This window comes from Martes martes (genome assembly GCF_963455335.1).
Source record: "Martes martes genome assembly, chromosome: 8".
Taxonomy (NCBI): Eukaryota; Metazoa; Chordata; class Mammalia; order Carnivora; family Mustelidae; genus Martes; species Martes martes.
Window position 1 is genome coordinate 128,108,241 of NC_137895.1, and position 14,944 is coordinate 128,123,184.

At 38.9% G+C, this 14,944-nt stretch overlaps 1 protein-coding gene across 1 annotated transcript in view; it reads left to right on the top strand.

The window, feature by feature from the left end:
* Nucleotides 1-14,944, top strand: part of MYO3A (myosin IIIA) — a gene marked incomplete at its 5' end in the record, with an annotated part of 224,003 nt that overhangs the window by 114,050 nt on the left and 95,009 nt on the right. Inside the window, 2 exons of the mRNA XM_080811651.1 lie at nt 9,365-9,491; nt 13,912-14,122. Coding sequence (XP_080667777.1) covers nt 9,365-9,491; nt 13,912-14,122 — 338 coding nt within the window. The remainder of the gene's footprint in view (nt 1-9,364; nt 9,492-13,911; nt 14,123-14,944) is intronic.

Consider the following 14,944-nt stretch of genomic DNA (forward strand, 5'->3'; position numbering starts at 1 on the left):
CAGTTTTTAAAAGAAATGATGACTAGTTTTATGATTCAGCTTATTTTAGAGACGGTAGCTACTGTGTCATGACAGGAAGTTTTTTTTTTTTTTTTAAATTTTTTATTTATTTTCAGCGTAACAGTATTCATTGTTTTTTCACCACACCCAGTGCTCCATGCAATCTGTGCCCTCCCTAATACCCACCACCTGGTTCCCCCACCCTCCCACCCCGCCCCTTCAAAACCCTCAGGTTGTTTTTCAGAGTCCATAGTCTCTCATGGTTCACCTCCCCTTCCAATTTCCCTCAACTCCCTTCTCCTCTCCATCTACCCTTGTCCTCTATATTATTTGTTATGCTCCACCAATAAGTGAAACCATATGATACTTGACTTTCTCTGTTTGACTTATTTCACTCAGCATAATCTCTTCCAGTCCTGTCCATGTTGCTACAAAAGTTGGGTATTTGTCCTTTCTGATGGAGGCATAATACTCCATAATGTATATGGACCACATCTTCCTTATCCATTCATCCGTTGAAGGGCATCTTGGTTCTTTCCACAGTTTGGCGACCGTGGCCATTGCTGCTATAAACATTGGGGTACAGATGGCCCTTCTTTTCACTACATCTGTATCTTTGGGGTAAATACCCAGCAGTGCAATTGCAGGGTCATAGGGAAGCTCTATTTTTAATTTCCTGAGGAATCTCCACACTGTTCTCCAAAGTGGCTGCACCAGTTTGCATTCCCACCAACAGTGTAAGAGGGTTCCCCTTTCTCCACATCCTCTCCAACACACGTTGTTTCCTGTCTTGCTAATTTTGGCCATTCTAACTGGTGTAAGGTGGTATCTCAATGTGGTTTTGATTTGAATCTCCCTGATGGCTAGTGATGATGAACATTTTTTCATGTGTCTGGTAGCCATTTGTATGTCTTCATTGGAGAAGTGTCTGTTCATATCTTCTGCCCATTTTTTAATATGATTATCTGTTTTGTGTGTGTTGAGTTTGAGGAGTTCTTTATAGATCCTGGATATCAACCTTTTATCTGTACTGTCATTTGCAAATATCTTCTCCCATTCCGTGGGTTGCCTCTTTGTTTTGATGACTGTTTCTTTTGCTATGCAGAAGCTTTTTATCTTGATGAAGTCCCAGAAGTTCATCTTTGCCTTTGTTTCCTTCGCCTTTGGAGACATATCTTGAAAGAAGTTGCTGTGGCTGATATCAAAGAGGTTACTGCCTATGTTCTCCTCGAGGATTCTGATGGATTCCTGTCTCACGTTGAGGTCTTTTATCCATTTCGAGTTTATCTTTGTGTACGGTGTAAGAGAATGGTCAAGTTTCATTCTTCTACATATAGCTGTCCAGTTTTCCCAGCACCATTTACTGAAGAGACTGTCTTTTTTCCACTGGATATTTTTTCCTGTTTTGTCAAAGATTATTTGACCATAGAGTTGAGGGTCCATATCTGGGCTCTCTACTCTGTTCCACTGGTCCATGTGTCTGTTTTTATGCCAGTACCATGCTGTCTTGGTGATCACAGCTTTGTAGTAAAGCTTGAAATCAGGTAACGTGATGCCACCAGTTTTATTTTTGTTTTTCAACATTTCCTTAGCAATTCGGGGTCTCTTCTGATTCCATACAAATTTTAGTATTATTTGCTCCAGCTCTTTGAAAAATACCGGTGGAATTTTGATTGGAATGGCATTAAAAGTATAGATTGCTCTGGGCAGTATAGACATTTTAACGATGTTTATTCTTCCGATCCAAGAGCATGGAATGGTCTTCCATCTTTTTGTGTCTTCTTCAATTTCTTTTAGGAGTGTTCTGTAGTTCCTCGAGTACAGATCTTTAACCTCTTTGGTTAGGTTTATTCCGAGGTATTTTATGGTTTTTGGTGCTATAGTAAATGGAATCGATTCTCTAATTTGCCTTTCTGTATTTTCATTGTTAGTGTATAAGAAAGCCACTGATTTCTGGACATTGACTTTGTATCCTGCTACATTACTGAATTGCTGTATGAGTTCTAGTAGTTTGGGGGTGGAGTCTTTCGGGTTTTCCATATAAAGAATCATGTCATCTGCGAAGAGAGAGAGTTTGACTTCTTCCTTGCCAATTTGGATACCTTTTATTTCTCTTTGTTGTCTGATTGCTGTTGCTAGGACTTCTAATACTATGTTGAACAAGAGTGGTGAGAGTGGGCATCCTTGTCGTGTTCCTGATCTCAATGGGAAGGCTGCAAGCTTTTTCCCATTGAGGATGATATTTGCTGTGGGTTTTTCATAGATAGATTTGATGAAGTTCAGGAATGTTCCCTCTATCCCTATACTTTGAAGCGTTTTAATCAGGAACGGATGCTGGATTTTGTCAAAAGCTTTTTCTGCATCAATGGAGAGGATCATGTGGTTCTTCTCTCTTCTCTTATTGATTTGTTCTATCACATTGATTGATTTGCGAATGTTGAACCATCCTTGTAACCCAGGGATGAATCCCACCTGGTCATGGTGGATAATCTTTTTAATGTGCTGTTGGATCCTGTTTGCCAGGATCTTGTTGAGAATCTTAGCATCCATATTCATCAGTGATATCGGTCTGAAATTCTCCTTTTTGGTAGGGTCTTTGCCTGGTTTGGGGATCAGGGTAATGCTGGCTTCATAAAAAGAGTCTGGAAGTTTTCCTTCTGCTTCAATTTTTTGAAACAGCTTCAGGAGAATAGGTATTATTTCTTCTTTGAAAGTTTGATAGAATTCCCCAGGGAATCCGTCAGGTCCTGGGCTCTTGTTTTTTGGGAGGTTTTTGATCACTGCTTCAATCTCGTTACTGGATATTGGTCTATTCAGTGTGTCAATTTCTTCCTGGTTCAATTTTGGGAGTTTATAGTTTTCCAGGAATGCATCCATTTCATCTAGGTTGCTTAGCTTATTGGCATATAACTGTTGATAATAGCTTCTGATGATTGTTTCTACTTCCTTGGTGTTAGTTGTGATCTCTCCCTTTTCATTCATAATTTTATTAATTTGGGCTTTCTCTCTTTTCTTTTGGATTAGTGTGGCCAATGGTTTATCGATCTTATTGATTCTTTCAAAAAACCAGCTTCTAGTTTCATTGATACGTTCTACTGTATCTCTGGTTTCTACCTCGTTGATCTCTGCTCTAATCTTGATTATTTCCCTTCTTACGTGTGGAGTTGGTTTGATTTGTTGTTGATTCTCCAGTTCTTTAAGGTGTAGAGACAGCTGGTATATTCTGGATTTTTCAATTTTTTTGAGGGAGGCTTGGATGGCTATGAATTTCCCCCTTAGGACCGCCTTTGCTGTATCCCATAGGTTTTGGAGTGAAGTGTCTTCGTTCTCATTGGTTTGCATAAATTGTTTAAGTTCTTCTTTGATCTCTTGGTTGATCCAAGCATTCTTAAGCAAGGTGGTCTTTAGCTTCCAGGTATTTGAGTTCCTTCTGAACTTTTCCTTGTGATTGAGCTCCAGTTTCAAAGCATTGTGATCTGAGAATATGCAGGGAATCATCTCAGTCTTTTGGTATCGGTTGAGCCCTGATTTGTGACCCAGTATGTGGTCTATTCTGGAGAAGGTTCCATGTGCACTTGAGAAGAATGAGTATTCTGTTGTTTTAGGGTGGAATGTTCTGTATATATCTATGAGGTCCATCTGGTCCAATGTCATGACAGGAAGTTTTATTTGTTTTTCTTTGCACAGAGTCGTATGTCTTCTTTTTTTTTTTTTTTTAGATTTTATTTATTTGTTTTTATTTGACAGAAAGAGATCACAACTAGGCAGGGGAGCAGGCAGAGAGAGAGGGGGAAGCTGGCTCCCCACTGAACAGAAAGCCTGATGCGGGGCTCGATCCCAGGACCCTGAGATCATAACCCGAGCTGGAGGCAGAGGCTTAACCCACTGAGCCACCCAGGTGCCCCCAGAGTCATATGTCTTAAGTCCAAAATGAAAATACCTTTTTCTGCTTTAATTTTGCTTACATTTCTTATGATCGTCTAAAATAACAATCAAATACATTTTCTTTGGACTATGAGTTATCACATTTGGTGGTGTCAGTGTTTTGGATTTTCGCCAATCTAAGAGGTATGCTGCGGTATCCCCTTGTGTTTTTAAATTCTTTTTTTAAGATTTTATTTATTTATTTGACAGACAGAGATCGCAAGCAGGCAGAGAGAGGAGGAAGCGGGCTCTATGCTGAGCACAGAACCCGATGCAGGGCTCGGTCCCAGGACCCTGGGATCATGACCTGAGCTGAAGGCAGAGGCTTTAACCCACTGAGCCATCCAGGCGCCCCTACCCTTGTGTTTTTAATTTGTGTTTTCCTGATGACACATGATATAGAACATCTTTCATATACTCGTTTTACATCTGTATATCTTCTTTGGTGAGGTGTCTGTTAAGGTCCTTAACTCCCTTTTTTAATTTATTTTTTATTTATTTATTTTAACTGTTGAGTTTTTTAAAAATCTTTGTATGTTTTGGATAACAGTCCTTTCCCAGATGTGCCTTTTGCAAATATTTTCTTCCAATCTGGAGCTTGTCTTCTCATTCTCTTGACACATCTTTTGTTTGAATTTGTGCATCTAACAATGTTTGTATAAGAATAGAAACAAGATTCAGTAACTTTGTTCACTTAACTCATAAATAGAACCTTAAGTTGTCCTAAACCGACATAATTAAGTTCTTTAAATCCCTGAAACCAGATAAAAATTTAGTGCATCTCAGTCTTTAAAATATTCTGAATGACGACACAGCGGTCTTACAAAGCCTGATAAGGACTTTCTAAACTTCCTGATCATTTAGCTAAATCTTCTTAAACACTTCAACTTATTAGCCCTGAAAATATGATAATTCAAAATTACTAATGTAGTAGATCAACTTATCTTTTACATTTGAAAATAATTTGCAATCAAATTATGTTATGGTTCTCAAATTAAAATTATAAGTGTACTATCAAATGAGTATTTACATTCAAGTCACAAAAGTAATTGTCAGATTGTCTTACTATGTCTTTGATATTTCCCTTAAGCGTTTTAAACAGTTAAGGATAAACACGTTGCTTATTCCAAGGTTATATATATATTATTCATTAATGTAACAAAAAGGCATTGATACTCTATTTCTTTGCTGGGGCGCCATAGCAGTGTACCACAGACTGGGTGACTTAAACAACAGAAATGTATTTCCTCACAGTTCTAGAGGTAAGAAGTTTGAGACAAGGTTGGTTTCTTGTGAGGGCTGGGAGGGGAAATCCATGCCTCTTCCCTACTTCCTGGTGATTCCCTGGCAAACCTTAGTGATCCTTGGACTGCAGATGCCTCGCCTTGATTTCTGTCTTCCTCTTCACATGGCAGAGGGTGCCTGGGTGGCTCAGTCAGTAGAATGTGTGATTCTTGATCTCAGAGTTATTAGGGTTATGAGTTTGAGCCCCACTTTGGGTGTAGAGATTACTTAAAAATAAAAATATTTAAAAAAAAAAAAAGTTCTTCACGTGACATTCTCCATGGGAAGAGTTCTCCTACTCTCACCGTGTGATCCAACAATCAGGGTCCTTGGTATTTACCCAAAGGAAGCTTTATTAGAAGCTTTATTCCTGATTGCCAAAACTTGAAGTAATTGCGATGTCAAGTTCAGTGGGTGAGTGGATAAATAAATTATGCTACATCCCAACAGTGGGATATTATTCAGCACTAAAAAGAAATGGGCTTTCAAGCCATGAAAAGATATGGAGGAACCTTAACTACACATTACTGGATGGCAGAAGCCAATCTGAAAAGGCTGTATACTGTAGGATTCCAACCATATGACATTCTGGAAAAGGCAAAACTATGGAGACAGTAAAAGACCAGTGGTGGTGAGAGAGTGTGAGAAAGAGAGATAAACAGGCAGAGCACAGAGAACTTTTGGGGTAATGAAATTTCTCTAATGGTAGAAATGTGTCATTATACCTTTGTAAAAATCCAGAGAATGTACAAAACCAAGAGTGAACTGTAACATAACCTATGGACTTTGAGTGATAATGATGTGTCAGTGTAGTTCATTGATCATGACATATGTATCGCTCTAATCCAGGATATTGATAATGGGGGAAGCTGTGTGTGTGTGGAGTCGGGAGGACAGGGGCTACATAGGAACTATGCACTTCCACTCAGTTTTGTTGTGAACCAAAAACTACTCTAAAAATAAAGTCTATTAATTTTTTAAAAACTATAATAAAATACAGAAAGTAGACGTGATCCATATAGAAATTCAATATAGGAAATGATCCATGCCCTTTGGTTCTAGGAACACGTAAAGTACTTGAGAGCAGAAATTGTTCTTATTTCTCGGTATATACCCAGTATCTCCCATAATGCTTAATAAATAGTCAACAGAAGACGGTTGAATGAATGAATGGATGGGTGGATGACTGACTAAGAGGGGTAGGACAGTAAACTTCTGGAAGAGGGAGAGTCCTTCTAACAGAATTCTTTTGTCCAGGGCAGATTAACTCAGCGTAGAGAGGAAAGTGAACTTGCCCACACACATAGTCTTGGATTGCTGTCTACCTGGCAGACCAGCCTAGGGTACAAGCACAGAGAGCAGAAATGTCCAGAGCACAATGGAACAGGCTCGAGCCTGATGCATCAGAACCATGAAGGTCTGACTCTCCAGTAAACCAGAACTGTTTTTGTCCTTGCAAATGTAGCAAAAGCAACAGCAGTCCAGCTCCCTCAAGGACAGACACTGCTGTACAGCAGGAGGTGGAGTGGGTAGAAGGGATTGTGAGTGTTTTCCAGACTCTGCAGAGCACTTGGAGAGCACACTTTTCCTGCAAGCCACTCTTCCTCCGTGGGAAGGCATAGCACATTCAATGGGCTAGGAGTCAGGATTCAAAGCTCAGCTCATTCAAAGCCCTTGGAAAGTTGTTAGATTGCCTCGGTAGTTTTATATGGGATAATGTTCTTTTGCTTATTATTGTTAACCATCAAACAAAAATTGTTTTGAATTCCTTAGGGTGACCAACATCAGGGATGATTAGTGTTTGTACCATGAATAACCCAAGTGCTTGGTCAAAGTCATACCTATATCTGAGGTCCTTTTGAGCTCCATCAAGCTAGCTGCCAAACCAAACTGAGCCAGGGCCCTGATTTTTTGCCTCCAACTTTAATCCAAATGGATACTGTAATTATAGGATATCAAGGAGAGCCCCAGCCTGGGAGGATTACTCAGCCCTTCTCATAAACAGCTGAGTAAGAATTGTATGTCCATCGACTCAGCATGTGATTCTCTATTATGGATCCCTAAACACTGTTCAAATATGACTTTGGAATGGACACATCTGAACTTTCTTTTTTAAAGATTTATTTATTTGACAGACAGAGAAATCACAAGTAGGCAGAGAGGCAGGCAGAGAGAGAGGAGGAAACAGGCCTCCCGCTGAGCAGAGAGCCCGATGCGGGGCTTGATCCCAGGACCCTGGGATCATGACCCGAGCCGAATGCAGAGGCTTTAACCCACTGAGCCACCCAGGCGCCCCATGAACTTTCTAGTCCCTAATTGACAAACACACAAAGTGTCGAAGGAACATAGTTTTCAACAACCTATTTATGAAGTATTCCTGGTGTAGATTATCCACAAGGTCTGTAGTTGCCTCACGAAAAGTAGAGCAGGATGGCAGAGGCTCTGTTTAACTCTCCACCTGCCGCTGAAGCCCACGCTGGTTGGTTCTTTACAAGTTACGAGTTTTACAAATGGAAATTCCTTACCAAGAGAATTTTCGTAGAAAATTGATTCACACCAGCCCATCAGTGCATATATTGCTCTACTTCCAAAATATGCCCCAGGCCGTCTACTGCTTTCCATCTCTGCCACTGTCCTAGTCCAAGCCACCACCTCTCCCCAGCCTCCTGCCCATTCTACTTTGCCATCTGCCTCCAATCCGTTCATTTCCACATCCTGGCAGAGTCATGTTTCAAATATCACCGCTGCCTACTTTGGAATCTCTAGTGGCTCTCCGTGGCCCTTTGAATGAAACCCACACCCTTTCTGGTGGCACAGAGGGCCTGGCTGGTCTTGCCCAAGCTCACCTCCCTGGCCCCTATCACACCCACATCCCTGCCCCTTACTCGCTGTCCTCCAGCCCCACTCTGGCCTTCTTTCTGCAAAGCAGGCCCTTGTCCTTGCTGTCTCCTCTGCCTGGAACGATCTGATTCTAGTTCTTTCCTGGCTGACTCCCTTGTCATCCAGGTCTCTGCTTCCCAAAGGACTGCCTTCTCTAACCTCCCCGCCTTCACAGCCCATTGAGTTACTGAAAATGTCACGTTCATCTCTTTGTTTGTTTTCTTAATGTCGGCCTTCTCATTGCCTGGACACCCCAAGGAAACCAATGTCTTCGTCTTTCCTCTGCTGGAACCCCTGTGACTAGAGCAGGGCCTGGCATAAAGTATAGGTTGCATCAGATAAGTGAGAACATAGATAGTCGAAGATATGTCTGTATATTCATTCAATAAATATATTTATTTTAATGTTTATATATTCATTTAATCTGTATTCATATATATGTTATATGTGAATGAATAAATATCCCTGAAGATTTTTTTCATATCCAGTTTTTATCGTGAATTGGGATGTTGGAGCGGATGGGATAATCATTTCTGATAAGTGTAGGAACTGAGTTAGAATCAAGGCAGCAACATAAGACAACAATAAAGGATTTTGTCTCTTTCCTATACTTAACCGCACCTTGAACATAGTTGGAGTGACAACTACAATGACCATAGTCTCCTTGGCAAAATGCCTCCAGTGCCTCCAAGAAGAGTTGTGGGTGTGAGTGTTTCTGATGTATTTTGATGTACCTTATTTAGAAGGGTTTTACCACTATAAACTCTAAGCTGTTGTCCAAAGTTTTCATGCCTAAACTTAAATCACACATATCCTTTGATTTGGGCGCTGGGCTCTTTGGATTTCTCTTTCCTCACTCTCACTTATCCACACATACAATGTCACTTTTAAGATTGCCTCAAGGGAAAGGAGCATCTGGACGTGATCACATTAAGTTCTGAAGTTCAGTTTCATGTAGATAGATTGATCTGTGGCCTAAGGAATTCAATCATTTCAACTTCCTCCTAGGGGAACTCCTTGTTTCTATTTTTTACTGGTATTTGCATTCATAAAATATTTTTTAGCACTCACTGGCAAAGAGGCACCATGCCCACCTCTCATACTAAAATGACTAAGGAGACTGAGCCTCCATGGGTCTCAGAGGCTGACATCATCCTCTGCGGAATGACCTTGTGCTGGAATCTTGGGATTCTTGCCTGCTCTGTCCCCAGCCATCGCCACCGCCTTGCTGTCCTCCAGGGGAGAGTGATGCTAACATTTGTATGGTGTGTTTCAGCAACTTGGAAGTATATACAGTATACTGGCTGCAATCTTGAATGTTGGCAACATTGAGTTTTCTTCCGTGGCAACTGAACACCAGATTGACAAGAGCCACATTTCCAATCATGCAGCTCTGGAGAACTGTGAGTGTTACTATCTTCTGCTCAAAACTGAACTCTTGAAAAACGCCTAACGGAATACTGTAAGTGGCTCATAAAGATAATCTCAGGCAGTTGTACTTATCTGGAATCCTAAAAAAGAATACTCTGATTCAATTTGCATAAAATGAAGTTTTTAAAGGCCAATATTTGAAACAGATCTTCATGCCTACAAATTAACTGATTACTGTAGAGAACTTTTCTCAAGACTAGGCTTTCCTATTCTAGGAGCTATTGACGTTTCAATGTAAAAACACAGAAAATATCACTAAAATTTAGTAAACTGATCTGAAAAGAGTAAAAGTTATTATTTTATAGATTTAGCATCTATATCATTTTATAAGTAATAAGACTTGTACATTTATTTTCATGCTGGGTGGTTTTTATACTCACCCACCTTGGGTAGACTGATTTTACGATCATTTTCTTTCTTTTTTTTTTTTCTTAAGATTTTATTTATTTATTTGACTGAGAGAGATCACAAGTAGGCAAAGAGGTAGGCAGAGAGAGGGGGGAAGCAGGCTCGCAGCTGAGCAGAGAGCCCGATGCAGGGCTCGATCCCAGGACCCTGAGATCATGACCTGAGCCAAAGGCAGAGGCTTAACCCACTGAGCCACCCAGGCACCCTGCGATCATTTTCTATATAAGAAAAGTGCATCATGGTATTAGCTTCAAATCAACATTTTTCTCTAACTAGCAAAGTTTGATGAATTACTCCAATAACTTAAGTTTTCCCATTGATCTTGTGGTGACATAGCTTTTTTATTTAGAATATACACTGTTTTTTTATTTTTAATATGGTCATAAGCCCCCATAGTTCCAGATTTTTTAGACATTTCATTCATAACTTAGGGAATTATGATATAAATTTTTATTTATATGTATTTTTTTCTGATTTATATTTAATGAGGAACAGAATGAGGTGTAATTTCAGGGGACAAGATGCCAGGCATCCTGGCCTGAACCTGTCCCCAGATCCCTATCATCTCCCTCCCACTGTGTCTCTGGGGCCAGCTTGGTAATACAGCAGGACTGAGTTTGGCATGTAATGATTGTCATGGACCTGGGAACCTGCTCTGATTTTTCATATATAAATAAAGTCAATTGGCATAGAAGGTTTTAGACTAATATTTATTGATTGATTTTCTGAGCCATAGAGCTCCTTCCAGCCCACAAAAAGCTGGGCCTTCTTTTAGCCAATGTGCTGCAGGTTGCTTAAATCCCAGGCTGACCTTTCATTCAGCAAATCTAGTAGTTTTTGGCACCCGTCAGCCAGTAGCACAGAGCTGATATGTAGCTCCCAGCAGTCCTCAGTTATCAGAAGTGGAAGGAAAAAACAGAAAACTCCAATGATGGATTCAAATCTCACCATTGATTATAATTAGGAAAGTTATCAGCAGTGAATAGAATGATTTACAGTAGAGCTATGTTGTAGATATGCATATACTCGGAAACTACCAAACTAAGAAATGACTTTGATAAGTGAGAACCTTTTTTCTGGATAGAAGGAGACAGTCAAATGGGTTACAGAGGTTAATATTAATGGGAATATAGTTAAAATTAATTAAGGTGCTTTCTGGAATAGCCATTTATGGAAAATAGAAATTTTTGCTGACTTACTTAAAATCGTTTGTAATTAAAGTTGCAAGGAATTATCTGCAAACCAAGGCCATGTTTCCTGATGGATTTATAGGTGCATTGTTTCAATCAGGCACCTGTTCTGTCTGTTCTATCCTATAAATATCTCTCAAAACTAACCACTTCTCTTTATTTCCATTATCATCATTCTCACTGAAGACAATATCACCTCTCACCTGAGCCAAGGGACCTCCCAATTGTCCCTTCTACATCACCTCTTGAACTTTTCCAGGCCATTCTCCACAATCATTCAGAAACCACTGAGTGCATGTAGCAGCGGGTTCTCTCAGTGTCCCTGTCCCCCTCCTTGTACTTCCTCTCCCTCTTCTCCTTCTATCTTCCCACTTAAATTTCTTGATTAGTCTCCCATTCCTTCTGGATAAAGATGATCAAAACTAGAAGTCTGTCTTATAAGGTATTATACTTAGTAATATATTCCCAGGTAGAATGCTTGGCATATAGTAGACACTCAATAAATACACATCAAGTGAATGAACAATGTAGGAATAGAAACAGACATATTAATCAATGGGAGACACTATTCAGAAATAGGTCTGAATTGCTGGAAATGGCATTACAAAATTACTAGGGAATCAATGCTGTAGGGACAGTGAACTGGCTAGCCATTTGGGAGAAGAGTCTGAATTCTTGTCATATACGATATACCAAACCTTTATCAATTTAAATGCAGAAAATCATAAAAGTACAAGACAAAGTACATTTATATAATTCTGAGATGAGAAAAGATTTGAAGGATTTTATGTGCAGAAAAGAAAAGCAGAAAGGATTTTTTAATGGATATTTGACTACATAAAAATTAAAAACTCTTTCATACTAACAAAAGAAAAATAAATGAAATTACAATACAAGTGAAAAATGAGAGAAAGTATTTCCAACACATATATAAGCAATATGTGTGAGCTATAAAGAACTCTTCTAAGCTGATTAGGAAAAGACAAATATATCAGTGACAAAAGGCAAAGGCAAATCACAAATCACTAATAAAAATATGAAGAGAAGGGGTGCCTGGGTGGCTCAGTGGGTTAAAGCCTCTGCCTTCAGCTCAGGTCATGATCTCAGGGTCCTGGGATCAAGCCCCACATCGGCTGCCTCTCTGCCTACTTGTGATCTCTGTCTGTCAAATAAATAAATAAAATCTTCAAAAAAAAATTATGAAGAGAAGAAAGTATTTAGCTTCACTAGGAGTCAGTTAAAAACAAATTGAAAAACAAAGGCATTTTTTCTTATCAAATCGGTCATTTTCAAAAATAATAATCTGTGGCGTCCATGAAATTGCATTGAAATTATTGATTTTTCACTTGGATGATAATAATGTAATTGGTTGAGAGTTTCTGAAGAGCAGCGAAATAGTATATATCAAAAGGCTTAAATATGTTTGTATACTCTGGATGAGTTGTTGAACTTAGGCACTTTATGCTAAGACAATAATATAAGAACACAGTTTCATGCTCCAAATATTTATCCCAGCATTCTTTATAATTATGAACAGATGGAAATGACCTAAACATCCAACAACTTAAAAATCATTTATATATTTTGACATAGAGCAGAATATTACATAGCAAATTAAATCGTTTATAAGTAATACTTAACAAAATGAGAAATGCGTAAGATATTTTATTAAGATGAAATGTATGTGCAGGATAATAGCAATAAACATGCTTAAAGGAAAAAAATGCAGAATGTTAACTTCAAAGGTAAGATGTCTGAAGAAAAAAATAGTTTTTTCAATTTTTTTAAGATTTTTAAATTTTATTTATTTGTCAGAGAGAGAGAGTACACAAGCGGGGGGACGGCAGGCAGAGAAAAAAGGCTCCCCACTGAGCAAGGAGCTCAATGCAGGACTTGATCCCAGGACCCTGGGCTCATAACCAACTGAGCCACCCAGGCATCCCTGGGGAAAAAAAAAAAAAATTATTTAAGTAAGGTTCAATGATCCTAGCCACATAGCCAAGAAATAGCTTGTCCCAAATGCTAAAATTAAGTTCAAAATGTTGAAAATAATTTGAAAGAACCACTGATTTTAAAAAATAGTCTGTCATGTAATAGTTTGGATTAAAGATGTTTACTATATTCAAAAATTTTTCTCCACTGAATTTAAATAGTATTTATTTAAAATTCCCTGTGATGTTTATCATTAAATATAAATAAATGTTCCAGGCATCACATTTTAACAAACTTCAGTAATTAAAATGTCTAACTGAGTAGTAGTATGATTAAATATATATATTTGTATGTCAAGATAAGGTTTATGCTTTTTTTGGTTAAATATTGCAGAAGTTACATAAAATACATTTGTTTGGGTTTATCCCTGAAGTCTAAGTCATCTTCCAATTAACTTCTTCATTTTAAAAATATGTATGTAATAATGGGTATCAAAATTATCCCAAACCTATTCTTTATTTAAATGAATAATTTAAATTTTACATTATTTAACATAATTCAGTGAAATTGTGTTTGGCATTCCATAAACAACCCCTGGCTGGTGCGAATGTTTTCCCTGCTGTCAGCCAGTTCGGTCTGGGTTGTGCTATATTATACGGCAGCCTACATTTGACCAGTCAAGTAGAGAAAAATGAAGAAGACCCAGGACAACTACTGAATAGGAACTTATTTTTACATTATGAAGTCTTCCCGTATTTATTTCATGTCGTCGGAAGAAGGTAAACTGAGGCATTTTCATTTTATGGGAAGTGACTCCATGGCCGTGACTTTTTCTAACAGCACCTCTGTTTCTTCCTTCCAGCTGCTTCTCTGCTTTGCATTCAGGCAGATGAGCTCCAAGAAGCTCTCACCTCCCACTGTGTGGTCACTAGAGGAGAAACCATCATACGACCCAATACCGTAGAAAAAGCCACTGACGTCCGAGATGCCATGGCGAAAACTTTATACGGGCGGCTCTTTAGTTGGATAGTCAATCATATCAACAGCTTACTGAAGCATGGCGCCTCACTAAGGTAAAATTCCTATGGAGACATTTTTTCCCCAAATGTCACGTGATGCAGATCTGTTTTCTAATTTACAGGTTTGTATAGGAGTCCCTCCGAGGATGTTCCTAATTGTTACTGTGTCATTATTAAAGTTCTCTTTCAATAGATCTGCTTTATTTCCTAGTAGCACTTTATTCGGCCAGATAGCTATAAAATTTTTAAAGTGCTGGAACGTAAAGTAGGAGTAACATGAGCAAACATAATAGAAAGTGAATTTTTCATGTGACATCTTATCCATGTATATGTTCTTTTTTTTTTTTAAGATTTTATTTATTTATTTGTCAGAGAGAGAGAGAGAGCGCGCAAGCTCAGGCAGACAGAGTGGCCTGCAGAGGTAGAGGGAGAAGCAGGCTCCCTGCTGAGCAAGGAGCCCGATGCAGGACTCGATCCCAGGACACTGGGACCATGACCTGAGCCGAAGGCAGCTGCCCAATCAATTGAGCCACCCAGGTGTCCCTGTATATGTTCTTTTAATAAGAGAGTGTGTTGTGAAGTATAAACCATTTGATATTTGCATGAAATGTCATTTTAGCAGGGTTTTTTTTCATGTTTTCTTTGTTCCAAGGGATCAAATTAAATCTTTAAGGCAAAGGAAAACTTTCTCTTTATATTTTAACCGTCACCATAACCCTGTAAGGGTAGGCCTTATGACCTGTAATGAAATTTGGTTCAGAAACCCTCTAAATAAATAGTAAATGGTAGAACCCACATATGAACAATAATGTTATTTGACCATAAGTCTATGCCCTCATCTTAGAAATAAAGAATCGCAGCCACCATTAACTGAAT